General features: G+C 42.0%; 1 protein-coding gene across 1 annotated transcript in view; it reads left to right on the forward strand.

Annotated features, from left to right (window-relative positions):
* ANXA2 (annexin A2) overlaps nucleotides 1-7,979 on the forward strand; it is a 48,824-nt gene extending 40,845 nt beyond the window's left edge. Inside the window, exons 7-13 of the mRNA XM_077827626.1 lie at nucleotides 85-164; nucleotides 560-619; nucleotides 1,345-1,438; nucleotides 2,200-2,295; nucleotides 3,271-3,329; nucleotides 5,163-5,285; nucleotides 7,611-7,979. Coding sequence (XP_077683752.1) covers nucleotides 85-164; nucleotides 560-619; nucleotides 1,345-1,438; nucleotides 2,200-2,295; nucleotides 3,271-3,329; nucleotides 5,163-5,285; nucleotides 7,611-7,670 — 572 coding nt within the window. The 3' untranslated portion in view covers nucleotides 7,671-7,979. The remainder of the gene's footprint in view (nucleotides 1-84; nucleotides 165-559; nucleotides 620-1,344; nucleotides 1,439-2,199; nucleotides 2,296-3,270; nucleotides 3,330-5,162; nucleotides 5,286-7,610) is intronic.
* The last annotated feature ends 11,482 nt before the right edge of the window (nucleotides 7,980-19,461 follow it).

The raw sequence follows: 19,461 nt of genomic DNA on the forward strand, positions 1-19,461 counted from the left end.
TACAGTATCTAAAGTAACTTGCAGCTATCATCCCTCCAGTTGACTGGGTCAGCAGTAAATAGAAAAGTATTTGCTGTATTCTAGTGTACAAGACAGAACTGGAAAAGGACATTGTGTCTGACACCTCTGGTGACTTCCGCAAGCTGCTGGTTTGCCTGGCAAGGGTAAGATTCTGAGGCGGTATACGTTTTTCTCTTTCTAGTTTTCCTTATTCTGTCATGTTTCTCAGTCCACTTGCCAGCTGTGGAAGGCCACGTACATTGATTGTGACTAGCTGTAGCAGAAATGCATCCATCCATCTGACTGATAGCAAGTTTGGATTCATGTGCATCGTCACTGCACAGCTGACAATTTGAAAGAACATGATGCAGATGCTGAATGACAATGCAATTTGACGAGAAAGTAACTAACATAACAGACCTTTGTAATGGAGATGGAACATGTTGTAATGCTCATTTGTCAAATGTTGGCTAACATGAACTAAGAGAAAAAAATGTAGATAGCAGCTTACACTATTTCAATTTGGATACGTCTGCTAAATGTTTGTTCTTGTTTGAAGGGTAAAAGGTTTGAGGACACTTCTGTGATTGATTATGAGCTGATTGACATAGATGCGAGGGTAAGTGCTGGTGATCAGTGGTAAGTTAACTCCCCAAAGTGTACTATGTCTTAAAATAAATCTTGGAAAACTCTGAATAGACCATATCAAAATGTTGCTTACTTTTTCACATAAAGAGAGTGTGCATGTTCCTATTCCCTAGCATGTTATGGACATAATATTGATTTCAGTGTGTGCCACTTATGATCGTGAGAGCTCAGCCATTTCCATGTTGGGGCTCCCTTTCCCACCGACACTTATACACAGCTGTCTTACTGCTTCCATGGACACCTGGACAAAAAAAGAGACTTCCTAGTAGAGTTTCATAATAGGGCAGTGGTCCTCTGCTGAGATTCAAAAATGATGGTGCCCAGATGATTCCAAGAGAGAGTCTGGAGAAATCTTTCTTTTAATGAATTACATTTATTGACAGTTTTGTGTAAATGTCCCGTTCACCTGTCGCCATTAAACCCAGGACCTGTTTGTTCTCTGGGACGTCAAGAGTAACTTCACTGATGTGAATGGAATTATAGTAATGTAAAACCTGTGTGAGTTGAGAATCAGGTCTGTAAGTCCATTCCTTCTGTATGCATCCCCCTTAGTGGTTAGGTTAAGTATGTGTCTACACTTTACATTCCCCTCTGATATGGTTCTAGTAGGACTTGTTTTCTGAGGTATCCTATAGCTTTGCAGTGGCTCTTTCATTTTACCCCTGGCTAAAATAACACTTTTCATTCTAACCACAGGACCTCTGTGATGCTGGTGATAAGAGGAAGGGAATTGATGTTGCTAAGTGGATCAATATTATGACTGAAAGGAGCATTCCCCACCTCCAGAAAGGTACTGTTCTAAGAAAAAAAAATTCCATAGGAGTTAGAAGGAGATGGTCATTGCTTGGCTGCAATAATGATTAAATCAAGCGCAAGAACCCAGGAAACAGGACGATGTTTGTGAAAAGTTTATGTGCTGAGCCATGACTATTTGAAAAGAAATACATTTGTATCTCTAGAGTAAATACATCTCCCTGTTTGAACATGCATACGCACCCAGCAGCAGATCTTAAAAGCTACACTTTCAAAATTGGTCTCTAAATTCACTCCTGCAAAGGCCTACATTTAGGCATACAATTGCCGTATGAAAACATCACACATGTAAAGCTTATGTCAGTGGATCCCAGGAGTGGCCTCTGGTGTTTACATAATCACCACTCAGGAAACTCCTTTGAGAGGTTCTTTTATTTTTGAGAGGCTAAATTCCACAGTGTGAAGTAGATGCAGATTGGATCAATATCTATCTGATGGACGGTCTGTCACAGTGATTTTTCATATATCCTAGTGAGAAAACCAAGCTAATATATAGTAACATTTTCCCAAATCATTGATTAATTAAGAACTTCCTGAATTATAGCCATTCATTCACGGATATGAAAATGAGGTAGCATAGTATCTAGATATTGGTGGTCAAACGTCTTAATGTCTCCTGGCCCCACTCTAGTTGCACTGTGCAGTTTTTTGTGCACACAGTCTTTCTGACCCCCTGAATTTGTCTGTACAACTCAGGTACACTTCTGTTCTTTTTAATTGTTTTCTTCTTTATTATAGTGTTCGAGAGGTACAAGAGCTACAGCCCTTGTGATATGTTGGAGAACATCAAGAAGGAGCTCAAGGGAGACCTGGAAGTTGCCTTCCTTAATCTTGGTAAGTAAACCATCGTTAAGGTTATTAGGAATGGCTTTCAGTGAAACATTTCCAGTGCTCTTGCAATCTACTTGCTGAGATGAGGCAGAGCCCAGTTGTTTAAAGTGGATGATCTGCTGTTAGTTCATCTCCAGTTTATAATCTTCAGTGGAGACTGAATTGTTCCTTCGGCTCTTTGTAAAAAAGGGGGTATTGCAGCTCCAATCTGATGCATTAAATATTTGCTTGGGGTTTGTTCTTTGGAAACCTGGAGGGTTGAAAAAGACTGGAGAGGGTGGGTGGCTGGAAGGGTGGGGGCAGGGCGGTATGGGGGTGAAGCCAGTCCGTGGGTTTTGGAGACTTGAAAATGGAGGTTGATTTGGGACTGTAATCTGTGAAATGGACAGGGATGTGTGGTTTGTGGAATGAGATTGAGGTGGTGGCATTTTGGTGGAGGGAAGTTATAGCAGTGGGATATTTGTTTCAGATACACTGAGTTGATAGAAATTTATGGTAGAGGCAGGCTCTTGTTCAAAACTAGAAATGAAGAAAAGCCAAAACCATGAAGAGGAAGTCTATTTAGGTGTCATCTGCATTAACATTTTCAGAAAGGATGTGACCAGAATGTGTTAGACAAGTAGAATATGGGTCTAAGACTGAATCCTGGGGGGACACCAGGGTGAGACGTGATAGCAGTTTGAGGAGAAAAAAATACTTTATTTGATTTTAGGGTGCTGGGTTTACATTGGAAACCTTCCTTGGTACAGTTACTTAAATATATTAACTTCTAGGTAACACATGTTTCAAATACAGATCATTTGTCTCTGGGGTTTTTGTTGGTTGGTTTGGTTTTTTGGGAGTGGGAAGCCATATCTTCTTGAAAACCCTCTCCTAGTTCAACTATCAGATCTATAAAGGAGGAGTCTAAGCCATTTTAGTTTGCAGATCTGAGTGTGTGCAGTATGTTTAACCAATAATATGTTCTTCACTTTGCAGTCCAGTGTATACAGAACAAGCAGTTGTATTTTGCTGACCGATTGTATGACTCCATGAAGGTAGGGTGGACTAAAGAAGGCCTTGTTTCTTAGTACTGAATGTTTTGCTCCTCTTCATAGTCTAAATACATTTTAATCTTTAGTTTCCATTACATCTATGATTGTTTAAATGGCACTGGAATACCTACGGATGGCATCATGGCTGGCCTTCTTCAAAAGAATGCTTTAAAAATTGTATGCATAGAAAAATTAATCTAATGTATCTTGTCCATTCAAGTCAGCAGATGTATTCAATGCAAAAAATAATAGACTAATGGCACCTGCTTGCAAAAGCAGAACAGAGAGAATTCTAACGGTAAGAACCCGCAACAAATGTTGTTTCAAATCTGCTATTGTCATCAAAGTGTAGAGCAGTGGTGAACATCAGTTAGTTTTTCCACACCCGTCTCTCATGTGCATGTTTTCCCTTAGGCCAGGAAAGTATACCTTGATGAAATATTAGTGTTCACTTTTTCCAGAATAAACTTAGTCTGGAGTTTCTGGGTTAAGCAGCAATTAATATAGAGGAAAGTGACAAAAGCTAGAGTTACTTAGATAAGCTGGAAGTACAGATGAACAGATAGAACAAAGCTTGATACTCAAATGAAGTGCAAACTATATCCCAAGCTGACTCCCATTGAAGTGAATGAGAAATGTGTCTGGCCCATAGGTAGGTAGGCGTCAAAAGAGACACCATTCACAGAGTACATAGCAAGAGAAAGTGAGCATAGGAATGGAGTAATGAAACGTTGGAAAGTGCATGACTTCAGCCTAGCAGTTACCAGAATTCTGGGATGTAAAAATGCAGGCAGTGAACACAAGTCACAAGAAATTGTTTTAGAGCACCATTACATGTTAGATCACCTTTGTGTCCTGGTTCAGTCACCATACTGTAGAAAAGGTCTCCAAGGAAGAAGCAAGATTGTTTAAAAAAAGAGGAAGATTATTTTATGTAAGAAGGCTATAAAAACTCCGCTATCTAGAGAGAGAATTGTTAAGCAAGTACGAGTGAAACTTTCCAGATGCCAAAGAAATTTGTGACGAGCCTCTTTGAACTGATGGTTAAACCTTAGGACTCTCAGACCCATGTGCTTTAAATTGGTTTAATGGAACACTGTCAAATGGTTAGGATTCAGACTGACTCAGCTATAACTTAAAATTGTTATAATCTTTGGGGGTCTTTGGAGGCTAAATATTTTTTAAAATTTCTGCACTGAAATACCATCACAGTCATCATTTTGGGGTGGTGACATTGAAGTAGAGTGTTTCTGCAGGTTCTAGAGTAACCGTTGATTAGCCTTCACTGAACAAAGAAACTGTGAATTAAACTCTCACACCCACACCCCAGAAATAAAACCCTACTAAAACAAAGCGCTAAATTACATGCACTATTCTCCCTGTGGGGAGAGAATGAGAGACCACATGGGACAAATGTTAGCCTTATGGTACAATGCATTATTGGAAAGTGCTTAGATAAGATGAGGGTGGTGTAAAAAACTGTATAGACTAGAATGAATAGAGAGCAAAGCCAGTACCCTGCTACAGTGCAAGTTACTGCAGCAGCCCTTGGGGTCCCAATGCTGGTGTCTAAAGATGTAAAATGTACTGCTTCTGCTGTAATGGAAAATGCACAATAATATATTGGCCAAATGGAGGACAGTATTGTTTGGAAAATAAGCTTGCTCCTCAGGTTTTCAGGAGGGCGTTGTGAATGCAGAAAGAAGTAATTTATTGTGACCTTTTTCTGCAGCAATGTACAGCTCATCAGTAGATTCTCTCCCTCCTCATAAGACACTGGTTCTCTTGTTTTTTCACTTCACAATACTACAGCTCTCAATGTAAATCTGCTTTTAGGGCAAAGGAACCCGTGATAAGATCCTGATCAGGATTATGGTCTCCCGCTCAGAGGTTGATATGCTGAAAATTAAGAGTGAATTCAAGAGGAAATATGGAAAATCCCTCTATTATTTCATCCAGGTAAATCACAAGGCTCCTTGTTATAATCAGTGTATGGGATTTTCAGAAGCACTTGGCATTGGTCTAATTGCAGCCGCTGAAGTCAATGGGAATTTATCACTGGCCTCAGTGGGAGCAGTTAGATCAATGCCAAGCACTTCTGAAAATCCCACCCTTAGCTTTTAGTTGCTGCCCTGAGAGTCTAGCCAGCAAAATTTATATTCAGATTTTAGGCTGCATATAGTGACTGTGCACCAGTCTGTGGGAAAATGTCCACATCCCTGGAGAAAAGGTGGATCTTCCCAGAAAGCCAAACAGAAGGAAAAAAATAACCACAGATCAGCTTGTTCTGGAGCTGTCCAAGGAAAAAGAGGTTGTGTAAATGCCTGCCTGATTCCAGGCTGTGCTGTCTGTGGAAGTTACCGTAGCCCTAGAGCTAGAGTAACCGCTGTCTGTGGCCCCTGAGGAGTCGGGGAAGATAAGTCTCAATCCATTTTTTTCCTTCATAAATATTAGATGGAGAACCGGGGACTTTGTTTCCCTGGTTACAGGCTCACAGCAGCAGCGGCTTGTGCCTCTGATCACCAGATATGTTATGGACACACACACGCACGTCACCATGTAGGAGTCTCAACTTCCTTCCCCAACCCAATATTTGTATGAGTGGTGCCTGGCAATGGGGTGAATTGAAATCAAAATCCTGAGTCCAGCAGGCCCATTCTCTTACCTCAGCGGAATTCTGAAACAAGAGGTCAGTTCTGGGTGAGGTGGCTCCTTCTGAGATGACTTCTGCTACGCACCAACCACCCATGCCACTCCTGCATTATTAGTGCACTCTCCCACAGCATTCTCTGAGACTCTGGCCCTAGGGAAGGGTTAGTCCTGGTGGCAGCATAAAGCTGAAATAAGTATGTGGCTGCTGGTTTCCAAAAGGGGAAGTACCCCCTCAGAGTAGGCAGTGGCAGTCCCAGCTGTAGAGCTGCCATGGAGACAGTTTGGGGCCAGGTAGTCCTTTACATCTTGTTCAGTTTCCACTACAGGGTGGGCAGAGATGTGGCTGACTACATCTTATGTTCTTGGTTCATATACAGGGGGAGTTTCCCTGTCCCTCTTTACTGGCAGAGAGAGCAAACATCTTTCATTTACACTGAGTTTCCTAATAATAGGCCATATCTTTATATTGGGGAGTGACATACAATGTATTCCATTAGGGACTAGATGGATATTAAACTAGTTCACACAAGAATTATAACTGCCCATAGCAATGGGAGCATTGTCTGCTAGAACTCTCAGGTCACCATTATATGTCAGCCCAACAATAGGGCCCAAAATATCATTTGGCTGCCCCAGCTCTGTAATAGACTTACTGGGTTGCCTCAAGCAAGTTGCTTACTTTTTCTGTGCCTCTGCTCCCCAGGGAGATAAAGGGTGGAAGAAAAGGAGGTATCGCTATTCATCTGGTCTATTTAGACTGTAAGAGTGTTAGGACAGGAACTGATTCTTACTCCACATATGCATAGTAGAGATCAGTTTCTGTCCTAAAGCTCTTACAGTCCATTAGATTCTATGGGCTTGTCTACACTTAAAATGCTATTGTGGCTCAGCTGTGCCACTGTAGTGCTTCAGAGTAGACACTGCTAGCTCTGACAGGATGGATTCCACCATTGCTTTAGTTAATCCACCTCCCTGAGAGGCGGTAGCTAAACTGGTGGAAGAATTCTTCCATGGACCTAGCACGGTCTCATAGGGAATTAGGTTGGCTTAACTGTGCTGCTGAGGGACATGGATTTTTCACGACCCTGACTGACCTGACTGTTAAAATGACCTAATTTTCTAGTGTAAACCAGGCCCCTTTCATGAATACTGCATTGTTTACTTATTGATTGTATTCCAAATAAGATCAGGGCTCTACCCAGTATTCAGGAAAAGGGAAGAGCTGTGCAATTCAAAATGTTTTGTGTTTTGCTTAATTGAACCAAATTGGAGAGTGGGTGGGCAGATGAGGGTTTAATAAAGAAGCCTTTCCACCATGAGATTACTGATTCAAATCTACCCTAGAGAAGAGGTAATAGATGGTAGCTAATAGATGGTAACCATAGGACAGAATTGAATCGTGTCCCTTTGCTCTCTGCCCTTAGGTTGTTCATTTTATACCAGAGTTCCCCTTACTGGTCCCACTTTTATCATGGTACATGCCAAACACTATAGAAAACTTCAGCTTACAAATAAACTCCTACTTGAACTTTGTCCTGCAAGTCCAGAGTACAGTGCAGTCACACTAGGACTTCATGTAACCTTCATTTCTTCATAAAGTTTCCGTTTCATTTTTCTTCCCTCATTTTGCAGCAAGATACAAAGGGCGACTACCAGAGGGCGCTGCTGAACCTGTGTGGAGGAGAGGATTGAAAACGGTGACCAAACAAATCCATGTCCACAGATGTGCTTTTCTGCTCTTCATCTTCCTGTAATCCTCAACTTGCCTAGCTAACCTGAATTTACCTCTGTATTTGCAAGACTGATGGTATTGTTTGCTTTCTTGTACTTCTCTAGATGACAGTGCATTGCTTGGCTTTACCAAAGTTCTTATAAGCAAAAGGCCAGAGAAATGACCATTCCAAGGATAAAGAGTTGAAATGTGTTTGTGAAAGACTCTGCCTTCTTCTTATAATGTTTCTATTAAAATACAAATAAAACTGAATTTTTACTTTAAGAAAACAGGTCTTTCTCTTGGGTGTCTTGTTTCATAGCATAGGTTGGTGTGTAAACATCCATTGTTCGTTGCCTTCTTTATTCTCTCTGTGGAATCTTCTTCATGTTACCCTGGATGAGCAATATTGCTAGATCAGAGGCAGTTTGAGATCCAACATCTTGTGGTGATGTTGATCTAAAAACAGAAGTTTTATACTGTGAATTTGGGGGGAGTAGGAGGGCTCTGGTAAACATTTCAGAGCAGGATCCAACAATCTGCAGAGAGTCAGACCATGCAGGAATGAAAACTGAGGTTTTTTTCATTTGGTTTCAAATGCCCCTCTTGAGCTGGGAGCATTCAGTGAATGTCTAATCTTGGCACTTTTCTTTTTTTCTTTTTGTCCATGTCTAATTCTAAAGGGGAGCATGCCCTATTTTTCAGATTATTCTTAATTCATTTAGGGGGAAAAACTGTCCCATACTGGATTGCTGGCAGAGCTACAATCAGTGTTTAATTTCCTTGGTATTCTTGATCTGGAGGCTCTTTCTGGCCTTCCTTCTGGTCCCCTTTGACACACCTCAAGTGGTAAAATTAAATCCAGTAGTGTAAACTGCAGAGTGAGTAGGCATCAGAGACCAAATCATGTTAGTCTATAAATTTTATCAAACCTGGCTTGTAATTAATTAATAGCTAACTTTCTTCTATTTCCTCTCTGTTTTCATAAACGTTTGTAACTCACTTCTCCCATCCAGCATGCTCTGCTTTATTTCAGTTCTAATATTTTCCAGACTGTCAATGTTGAAACCCAATTGCCAATAAGTGCAATGGGTTTCCAGTCCTGAGGGAGATTCTGGGCCAGATTTTTCCGAACAGGGAGCAAGGACTACTTGTGTCAGGATCAGGCCCTTTCTACGCCTCTCATTTAGCTCTGACCCCAACCTCGGATGGTTACATTGGTGCCCTAACTCCAGAAAAGCATAGCAAAACATTTGGCAGGATGCACAATTGTAATTCGAGAAGAGGGGTGTGTCATTGAGGGGGCCCTCTGGGATTTGGGTCACTGGCCGCCCTGCTCCTGACATCTGGGCTTTACCCCTTCCCCGAAGTGGGACCAAGCCCAGCTGAGTCATCAGCCCAGCCCAAGTGCTTGCAGCCTCTGCCCCAGGGGCACAAGGGAAGTTCTGAGCAGCACAACTGGTGACGTGCAGACCACCAGGTTGGTGGAAGGTTGCTGCGCAGTCGCGTGGTTTGCAGGGAATGCTGTGCAAAGTAAGGGGGCCAAAACACAGCCCCCCAGCACCTTGAATATGACAGACGTGAGCTAATGCCTGAAAGGATCTGAGGCTCTGGCGCACCCTCCCGCTTACCATGGGAAAGGGGCTATTTCCATCTTCCCAATGAGAGGCACAGCACTCTTTCAGCCTTGGAAAGGCCCATGATAGCAGATTTTAAAAACAAACACTTTTGGGTCAGAAAAGCTATTTTCTAGCACTGTTTAAGGTTTTCATGACCCGCTTTGGGCCTCATTTTATCCCTCTCTCTGCAGGGCATGATTCCTTGTTTTGGATGCTTCTCTTCCTACCAGCTGGAGCCTTTGTCCTTTATATCCAGTATAACTACATCTATGTTTGGGAGCAGTACCACTGTAACTATATCGGTAAAAAATCACAGCCCTAACCCATCCTGTTTTACAGATACAAAAGCAATGGGCTCCAACCCGGCAATGATGCACTGGGCCCCTTGTGGCCACAGGGAGCTCTAAAGGGAGGGGAACGCTGGTATGTATTTCCATGCAGGTTCGGGGTTTAACCCTGTATGCTCTTTGGATGCTGTTGAGTATAATTACACGCTGCTCAGCAGAGGGGGCCCAAGCCGTGTGTGTGTGTGCGCAGCGCAATATAAATATTAGGAACCTAACTTCCTCCCTTAGCAGCTGTGTCCCTCAGATGTTACGTGACCTGTAGCCTTAGTGCAAAGACTGTTCTACCCCCTGGAGATAATTTAAGATTTTTTTTCTTTTTAAATCAACCTTTCTGAAAGGCAACGATGCGCCACAAACAGCAGCCCAGTTCATATTGCTGTTAAAGCATGAAGTAGTTTTTCTTGCTGACCTACAGTTGGCTTTACGCAGAGCTGAAGATTTGGTGTGGAAACACTGTCTGCAACTGCCAAAATTCAGCTGCAATCTCTCTATCTGCATGCACAAATGTAATATTTTTTTTTCAGGACCACCTCCAATTTAGTGCTTGATGGAACAGTGCCATTGACACCTGTTTACAAAAACACCTTTCATTCTGATTTGTATATTAAAACTACTTGCTGAGACAGCAAATCACTAACTTAATATAATTAGATAAGTCAGCTCTATAAACTTTTGCTTTCTCAAATGTGGTCCTATAAAAGAAATCAGATGGCAGACATTTTTCCAGTCAATGGAATGAGCAACTAGAATTTGATGGCTAACATGTTCTGCTTCACTGCTAGAGGATATTCAAAATTCCCCTCTCTGGAATTTCCATTTAAGTGGTTAATGAGAAGCAAAATTAAATAAACCTATGTGATTTAGAAGGCCAGTGTCATTTTGTCTGAACATAGAGCAGAAATAAAAGCAGTCGTGAAAATGAGACCCCCATTTCAAAAAGGCCAAGAACCGACTGCCCCAAGCATCTTTAGTTTAATGCAGGTTTTCTTTTCCTAAAGCATCTTTCACAATGTTTGGGGGGGGGGGGGGAGTCCAAGCACAGTCAGACTTTACATCTTTTAGGATAAAAAATATACTTTATACTTTAAAAATATAATTTAATTAAATATATACAAATATTTTAGCTTCCTTTTAAGTGCAGGTATGTTTGAGTACAAACCTAAAATGTTTGTTTTGAATCATGCTGTTCATACTTTCACAACAATTCCTTGGTGAGACTCCAACATTGGTGACAAATTTGCAAAATCTGGCCCTCATCCTACATCTGATCCATGCAATGCAGAGTGGGTCTCTGCCCAAAATGGACTTACTGCAAGATTAGGCCTCTGTGGGATTTGGGAGTTAGTGTTGTGGACTGGGCAGTGCTGAAATACTTCACTAAAAATTTCACTCTCTTCAAGGCCAGTATCTAAAATGCATGAATAAGTGGAATTGCAATTTTTTAAACAGTACAGTTTCAAGCCCTATTTTACTAAAATGGCCACTACAACATTTGCCATCCACTATGCTTGGAAGAGACATTTAAAATATATCCTTGCAAATCTGTGCCATCCCAAGCATAGGAAAGGCCTGGTTTTCATTGCCTGCAGAAGTTAGCAATGCATGCACGCTGTAGTTCTCCTCCCAATGGTACACAAAGGCCATGGAGAATCCAAAACACTAGCTTAGCAACTAATAATTATTTCCATTTCAACAACACTATCTGTCTGAGGAGCCCATACTGCAGCACAACGAGGTAACACCTTCTGCGTGCTGTTAGACTTTTGATGAGTGGGGAAACTGAGGCCCTCCAAGAGCAAGTAGGTTAACAGAGATAAGGAAATCTCTAGTACTCTTCATTCTGTCCTGTACCTTTATCTGAAGGCCATCCACCCCTCTAGCTAGTCACAGACCTTACCAGACCATCATGCTATAATAGCTGAGCACTTAACAGTCTTCAGTGTGTTTATCCTCACAGTAAGGTAGGAAAGTGCTAGTTTCCCCATTTTATTGAAGGGGAACTGAGGCACGGACCAGCTAAGTGATTTGTCCAAGGTCACACAGGAAGTCTGTAGAGGAATAGAAAACTGAACCTGGCTTTCTGAAGTCCTAGGTTAGGGCCTTAACTGGGGGGACTAGCCTTTCCAATTAAAATACCAGTTTCCCTAAAACCCCAGAGGTGAACCATGCTGCCCTTCCTCCAGCCAAATTAGAGGGCAGATGAATGGATTTGAAAGGTAAGGTAGGAAAACCAAGTGTATTGTAACCATGATACAATGTATTATGTCGCAATGATCATATTTGCCTCAAGAGTCTTGCGTTATGTGCTTTGTCCACAAAGCCAGACCCAAAGCTCATGAATGAAATCGATGAGTACCAAATCTACGACTAGTCACCAACCAACCTACAAGTCCCGTGGAATAGGAGGGGTTACAAACTGAAACGTGGTAGGGTTCCTCAGAGAGCGAGCCACATGGGTAGAGCTCTGGGAGTGTATAAAAGCCTTTGCAGGCGGGAAGTAGCCTGTTCCATTTTCTTAAAATATTCCCCTCGCTCTTAAAGCTGAGGTAAACATATGATGTCCTACTCTCAGCACATCATGGCCTCAAGAGCTTGTTACACAACAGAATGCTTTTTGACTATAAAATCTTTGGGGCAGAGGTGTCATCTTATGGGCTTGTACAGGGCCAAGCACAGCAGTGTGCAAGTCCTGCCAGGCCTCTGGGTGTGACTGTAATATGCTTAACAGTAATAATGATGTTGACATATAGCTGTGTAGTCAACATGACTCTAGAGCAGTGGTTCCCAAACTTTACCAAACTGCGAACCCCTTTCACAAAAATATCAAATCTCGTGAAACCCCCTCCCAAAAATGACTATTTCCATGGATTTTCTCCCTTACCTGAGGATAAATTATAGAAACAGCAGTCTGGGAAATAATTTGTTTTTTTTAATGACACATTTATTACATACTATTTATCATGACATTATTAATTTTATTACATTATGAAAACAGAAACTCTTCCAAGATTTCACTTTTGTAGCTCTTATCACTTCGATTAAGCTGCCTACATGTTTTATCAAGGAGTACCAGACGTGAAACAGCATGAAGGTATTTAAGAAGCCAACGCAATTAAAGAGTTCCTCCCACAACCATCTGGGTCCTGAGCAGTCCAGGCAAACAATGCACAACTACAACAAAGCTTAAACTTGTTCTGCCAGGAAGTCATGGTCATGGGTCTCGGGCTGCCGGCCGCTGCGCCTGGGGTCCCTATGGATGGCTCTGTCCGCCATTACAGAATTTTTTTCTAAGAACCCCCCCAATACATTTCACAAACCCTCAAGGGTTCATGAACCCCAGTTTGGGAACCACTGCTCCTGAGGCACAGGCGGGGCCAGACTAAATCATCGCACATTGCTGATATAGCCCTTCCTTAATATGGGCAGTTGTTCTTAAATCCCTACAATGGTTGTCTAGGTAAAGACCCTGCTCTATAAATAAAATTCAGACACATTGGTTGAAATCCTAGCAAAACTCCCATTGACATCGATGGGGCCAGGATTTATCCATGATGGCAGTTTTTTTTCTAGCTGTGTTTCTTTCACAGATAAACAGGCCAATTTTCAAAGGTATTTAGTCACCTGGAGATGCAGCTAGGCACCCAATGAGATTTATCTGTATCGTTAGGTGCTTAAGTACCTTTGAAAATCTGGCCATCAGCCCCCTACTCTTTCAAGCTGCTGCTCAAGTGACTATACGCTTGTCTACACTGCCCCACAATTGGGCCTCCAGGGGTGTGAATAGCAGGGCCTGGCAAAGTGCTGAGCTGTAACTCCCCCATGTGGACATTGCAGGCATGAACTAAAAGGTTCCTTGTTTGCTTTAGCATAGTTTTCATCAAACAGGATTCCATTAATATGGAGTAGGACCCTTTCAGTTCACACCGGTAGTGTCCACCCAGGGATGATACAGCGCGGCACTGTCGTGTGGACTGCTGTTCCCACCCCTGTAGTCCCAATCGCAGGGCAGTGTAGACAAGCCATTAGTCACTTGAGTAAAGGGTTGAATGAGGGCAGGGCAGACATAGGCTAATACTACTTTCTCAGGTGAGGCATTTGAGTGAAGTCAGCGCTCCTACAGGTAGACAGAGTGGCATAACACAGGAGCTTGATGGCCCAATCAGGCACTCAGGGCAAATCGGGAAACTATATAAAAGAGCTACCTGGGAGAAGGTATAGGCTGGAGTCATTAGCGGCTGTTTGCTAGAGGAAGGCTTGAAAGATCAACATGTTAGGTTTTCTGCTTAGATTATCTCATATTATCGTGAGAAATATGGGTTAGTTGGTAACACTACAGTCTTAGGGGCTAGTCTAGCTCCCCTATATTCAATAGGCATTCTGTCTTTGATTTCAGCATTCTACTGCAATGGCCCACTGTAGTTCATCTCCACTTTCTCTTGTGAGGTACCCAGTGCTGAGGCCTTACTCAGGGTGCCGTTAGGTTAAGCATGCTAAAATACTTGCACGTTTTTAATTGGCATCTGTCATAAATATAAAGGGAAGGGTAAAACCTTTAAAGCCCTCCTGGCCAGAGGAAAAACCTTTCACCTCTAAAGAAGCTAAGATAACCTCGCTGGCACCTGACCAAAATGACCAATGAGGAGACAAGATACTTTCAAAGCTGGAGCGGGGTGGGGGAACAAAGGGTCCTCTCTGTCTGTGTGATGCTTTTGCTGGGACCAGCGCAGGAATGCAGGTCAGAACTCCTGTAAAGAGTTAATAAGCAATCTAGTTAGATATGCGTTAGATTCTGTTTTGTTTAAATGGCTGATAAAAATAAGTTGTGCTGAATGGGATGTATATTCCTGTTTTTGTGTCTTTTTGTAACTTAAGGTTTTGCCTAGAGGGATTCTCTATGTTTTGAATCTGATTACCCTATAAGGTATTTACCATCCTGATTTTACAGAGATGATTCTTTCACTTTTTTCTTCAGTTAAAATTCTTCTTTTAAGAACCTGATTGCTTTTTCATTGTTCTTAAGATACAAGGGTTTGGGTCTGTGTTCACCTGTGCAAATTAATGAGGATTTTTATCAAGCCTTCCCCAGGAAAGGGGGTATAGGGCTTGGGGGGATTTTGGGGAGAAAGACGTTTCCAAGAGGGCTCTTTCCCTGTTCTTTGTGTAACACTTTGGTGGTGGCAGCATAAGGTCCAAGGACAAAGGGTAAAAGTTTGTACCTTGGGGAAGTTTTAACCTAAGCTGGCAAGAATAAGCTTAGGGGGTCTTTCATGCAGGTCCCCACATCTGTACCCTAGAGTTCAGAGTGGGGAAGGAACCTTGACAGTGTCCAATCACAATGGTGTGTCACTGCTGTTTGACAAAAATGTGATGGGGCATTTCATAGAATCATAGAATATCAGGGTTGGAAGGGACCTCAGGAGGTCATCTAGTCCAACCCCCTGCTCAAAGCAGGACCAATCCCCAATTTTTGCCCCAGATCCCTAAATGGCCCCCGCAGGGATTGAACTCACAACCCTGGGTTTAGCAGGCCAATGCTCAAACCACTGAGCTATCCCTCCCCCCACCCTGACCTGTAAGGGGTTAATGGAGCCTTAGGGAGGCTGCCTGAAAAGCAGTCAATGAGGGGGGCTGCCAGGGCCTGGCAGAACCATCTAAGAAGAGCTGGAGGACAGAGCAGGGTCAATAGCTGCCTGGAGCTCAATGAGGGAAGTTCAGGCTCCTAGTAAGAAGGAAGGTGCACCAACACCTTGGACAGGGCCGTGCTACTAGCAGGGACTGCGGAGGTTAAAGAGAGCTCCTGGCTGGCTGCTCAGACTGGCATTCTGAGGCCCTGAGGTAAGGGGGAAGAAGGTGCTAGGGCCATGGCTAAGGGAAATGTACTGAGAGGTTGGAGGGGATGTAGCACATAGCTATCATCTACAGAGTCCCTGGGATGGGATCTGGGCGTTGTTCTCCTGCCCTTTGCCACTGAGGACGTGGCTGGACTGCAGTACTGGCCTCTGGAAGAGGGGCGAGCAGATTGTGGCACAGCCAGAGGGCTGTGTCATGAAGAGGATGCCGCAGTCCTTGGAGCAATGTGGATCCAGGAGCAGAAGTGACAGTGGGTGAGACACTGCTGGCCTGTGAAGTTGATCCCCAAGATGACCAGCAGGAGGCACTAGCGTAGTGAGTGGAGTTCCATCACAAGAAATATGCTTATTTCTGTGGCTCATGGCTCTGTCTGTGTAGGTATTTACAGAGCTCCTGTTCTTGTACTTTGTGAGTCCCTCAGGTCCAGGTGCTTAAATACTTCTGAAGATCTGGGCCTAAGTAAATCATGGTCATGATTCCCTGGTAAGGCAGAGAGGTAATAACCCAATTTTACAAATGGGAAACTGAGGCACAGAGGGCCAGAATGGCTTGGTAAGGAGACAAGACATGAATGGCTTAGTCAAGAACCAGACCCAGATTTCTAAGTCCTGGTGCCTACACTACAAGTTTGACCTAAATCAAGATCTACCTCTTACACTGAACAAAAGTAGACATTTCTTGCTATCGGGTCTCCGAGTGATTTAAGTTATGTCTTGTTGTGAAGGAGCAGGGTTTTGCTGCAGTGTGTGGGCAGGAGCTGCTTTCCACTGCTTGCCCCTTAGTTCTTCAGGTTTGATTTTGCTGACTGCAGTGGGAGCTGATGAGCCCCACAGGAGAAATATCAGCTAGAAACGGTTTTCTCCTATTCATATACAAGAGCCCCAGAAAACTGACCTGTTTCCCTCTAGGGATAAATATTTACATTCAAATAATACTCTTGGAACCATAGCTTGGTGTTTTCAAGACCCTTAGGGGCATGACACACAAACAAACAACTTGATCCAAAATTGCAACTCGTTGGAGATGCATTTTTAGCAGTTGCTCACAAGAGGGAGCTCAGAGAAAGCTTCAAGCTTTCACTATCTTAAAAAAGAAATATAAATAAATCGTGAACTCTGGTCTCCACAAACATTTACGTTTTCAGACTCTTGAGTAACCTTTTCTAAAGCTTAATGTAAAAAAAAAATACTGTTTCAACTTAGTACTTTCCCCAGAATATAAAATTAAAGCCACGTTTAGTGGGAATAATTATCCCAGATAGTGATAATTGGTCTTTCTGACTCTAGTGCAAATTACAGGGCTTGGAGGCTCAAACAAGTCCTTTCATTCTAAACGTTTTTGTGTTGTTCAAAAACAAGAGGGTTTTATAAACATCCCTTTAAAAAAGCAAGTTAATAATGGCCCTAGCTACAAAGAGACGTTTTCCCCCCCTCCTCCCTCAACAAGAAATCTTTAGAGGAAATGTTTTTGGTCCTAACAATTATTTGAGGCTTGCTGATGGAAACTGGTTCTTTCAAAAGGATTCTTATTCTTGCTTTCTCAGTGGGAAATTAAACACATCTTCTCTTCTTTTGCTGTATTCATATTAGCAGTTGAGGGTTTAATTGCTAACCTCTGAACATCCTTTGCACTTCTGCAATCTTTACTGATAATAAAGTAATTAGAAGAATTTATGTGCACATGTGCTATTAAAGTGAGTTTGCTAAAGAAGATGGTTCCAATTATTCATGGCTGTTAGGGTGCTGTACCTCCCCACTCAGAGTGATGTGTTTACACTCAGGAAACCCTTTTTAAAATTTTTTAGTAGAAAGAATTAATTTAATTAGGTGGAGCAACTGTTTATGTCCAGGTTATATAGGTTAGTATCTTAATGAAGATACCATTGAGCTGCATCTTTTCATTGGGGCTTTTTAAAGATAATTGTACTTGTTTCTTAATGGGAAACTCACATTGCACACCTCAAAAAGGTTGATCAAACATATAGCTAGGTTAAGCATACTGTGAGGTTTCCTAATGTAATGGCTGTCTAAATAATTTTGCCAGAAAGCAAAGTTCTATGAACATGCTATTTTATACCTACTTATTTTTAGGTAATAGTTTACTTATAAGCTGGTAGTATTAAGAGGACTAGACTTCAAACCAACTTTTTGAACATACAGATTAAACTGTCCCCTGAAGATCTGCTTTTTGTTTGATTTTTATTTTTTGCAAATGATCTGTTTGGGTGCGGCACCCTCCAAGCTATCAATGAATTGTTCTCCCTTTTTTAAGGTAAACTGTAAAAAAAACAAAACCAAAAAAAAACCACACAAAACTTAACAATGAGTACTTGTAAAATATTAGCGCATGTGGAGATATTTTAATTTACTTTCAGAAAATATAAACTTGGCTTTTCATAGTTATTACAAAATGTGACTTAATACATTGTATCTTACTGGGATAAATCTAATAAGATTATCAATTCATTTATTATAAATATCTCTGCTTTTGTATCTCTAAGTAAATCAGTAATGCAACAGATATCCATTTTAATATACCATACAATTCTATAATTTAAAAAATATCTGTGCTAGAACGATAAATGCTTCTAGGTGTGTTAGAGGTTTTTTTTTTTTTATTGTACAGTTAATTCTGAACTGTCTGTCCCCAGTATTCCCTTGTGTGTGTGTGGCGGGGAGGGAGAGGCAGTGGGTTTTTTTTTTTAATTTAAATTTTAAAAAAATTGCTTAGTTGTTCCAGACAGCGTATATTCCTATTGACGGATTACTAGACGATAGCTCTCAAGCCCGTTGCAAACCTATAGTTCGTGAATATATTCTTAATCGCAAAATGAAATGCTGGTTTAATATCCTCTACGTTCAAGAAAAATACCCCTTTCTGGAAAGGGGTTGGGTGGGGGAAGTGCAGGGGGACAGCATAACAGCTTGATAAATTAATATTAGGTCTGTGGGGTTGGTGGGTGGTTTTTTTGTTTTGTTATTTTTTTAAGCAAAAAACCGCACTGGTTGGTTGATATTTTCTGGTTACATTCAAAGCTTGAATGTTAAAAGATTTTAATGGGAGGAGGGGAAGCTGTTCCTCCTCTGTCTTTCCTAGACTAATTTACTTTAACAAGTGTTGGCCCAGCAGTGCAAGACCTGCCTGGGTGACAAGTAGTACTGTGGGGTGTGTGCATGCGTGTGTGGCATGTGGAAGAGATTGAAAATCTAATAAGGTGGGATTTGGTCTCTTTATTGTTTTGTGCTCAAAAGACTAGGAGGTATGGAGAGGAATCAGAAGAGCAGTGACTTCAGGATAAAGCTGCTTTTTCTGTAAGTAGTGTTGATAGAATCATAGAATATTAGGGTTGGAAGGGACCTCAGGAGGTCATCTAGTCCAATCCCCTGTTCAAAGCAGGACCAACCCCAACTAAATCATCCCAGCCAGGGCTTTGTCAAGCGGGGCCTTAAAAACCTTTAAGGATGGAGATTTCACCACCTCCCTAGGTAACCCATTCCAGTGCTTCACCATCCTCCTAGTGAAATAGTTTTCCTAATATCCAGCCTAGACCTCCCCCACTGCAACATGAGACCATTGCTTCTTGTTCTGCCATCTGCCACCACTGAGAACAGCCTAGCACCATCCTCTTTGGAACCCCCCTTCAGGTAGTTGAAGGCTGCTATCCAATCCCACCTCACTCTTCTCTTCTGCAGACTAAATAACCCCAGTTCCCTCAGCCTCTCATCATAAGTGATACTGATGCAGTGTTTTTAAAAGCATGTTACAGGAACTGGAAAGGTGCCAAAAGGCTCAAAATAATGAACTACAATAAACTAATGGACGGACTGACAAGCTGCATTGGAGAGTGTCCCACTTGCTGTGTCTCATGCATATAGGCAACAGAACAGAGCTTGTGAGATTTAGCCTGAATGCCTTTTTAAAAAAAAAATTCAAACCCGTATTTAGTGTATTCTGGA

This window comes from Eretmochelys imbricata, chromosome 10 (genome assembly GCF_965152235.1).
Source record: "Eretmochelys imbricata isolate rEreImb1 chromosome 10, rEreImb1.hap1, whole genome shotgun sequence".
In the NCBI taxonomy this organism is placed as follows: domain Eukaryota; kingdom Metazoa; phylum Chordata; order Testudines; family Cheloniidae; genus Eretmochelys; species Eretmochelys imbricata.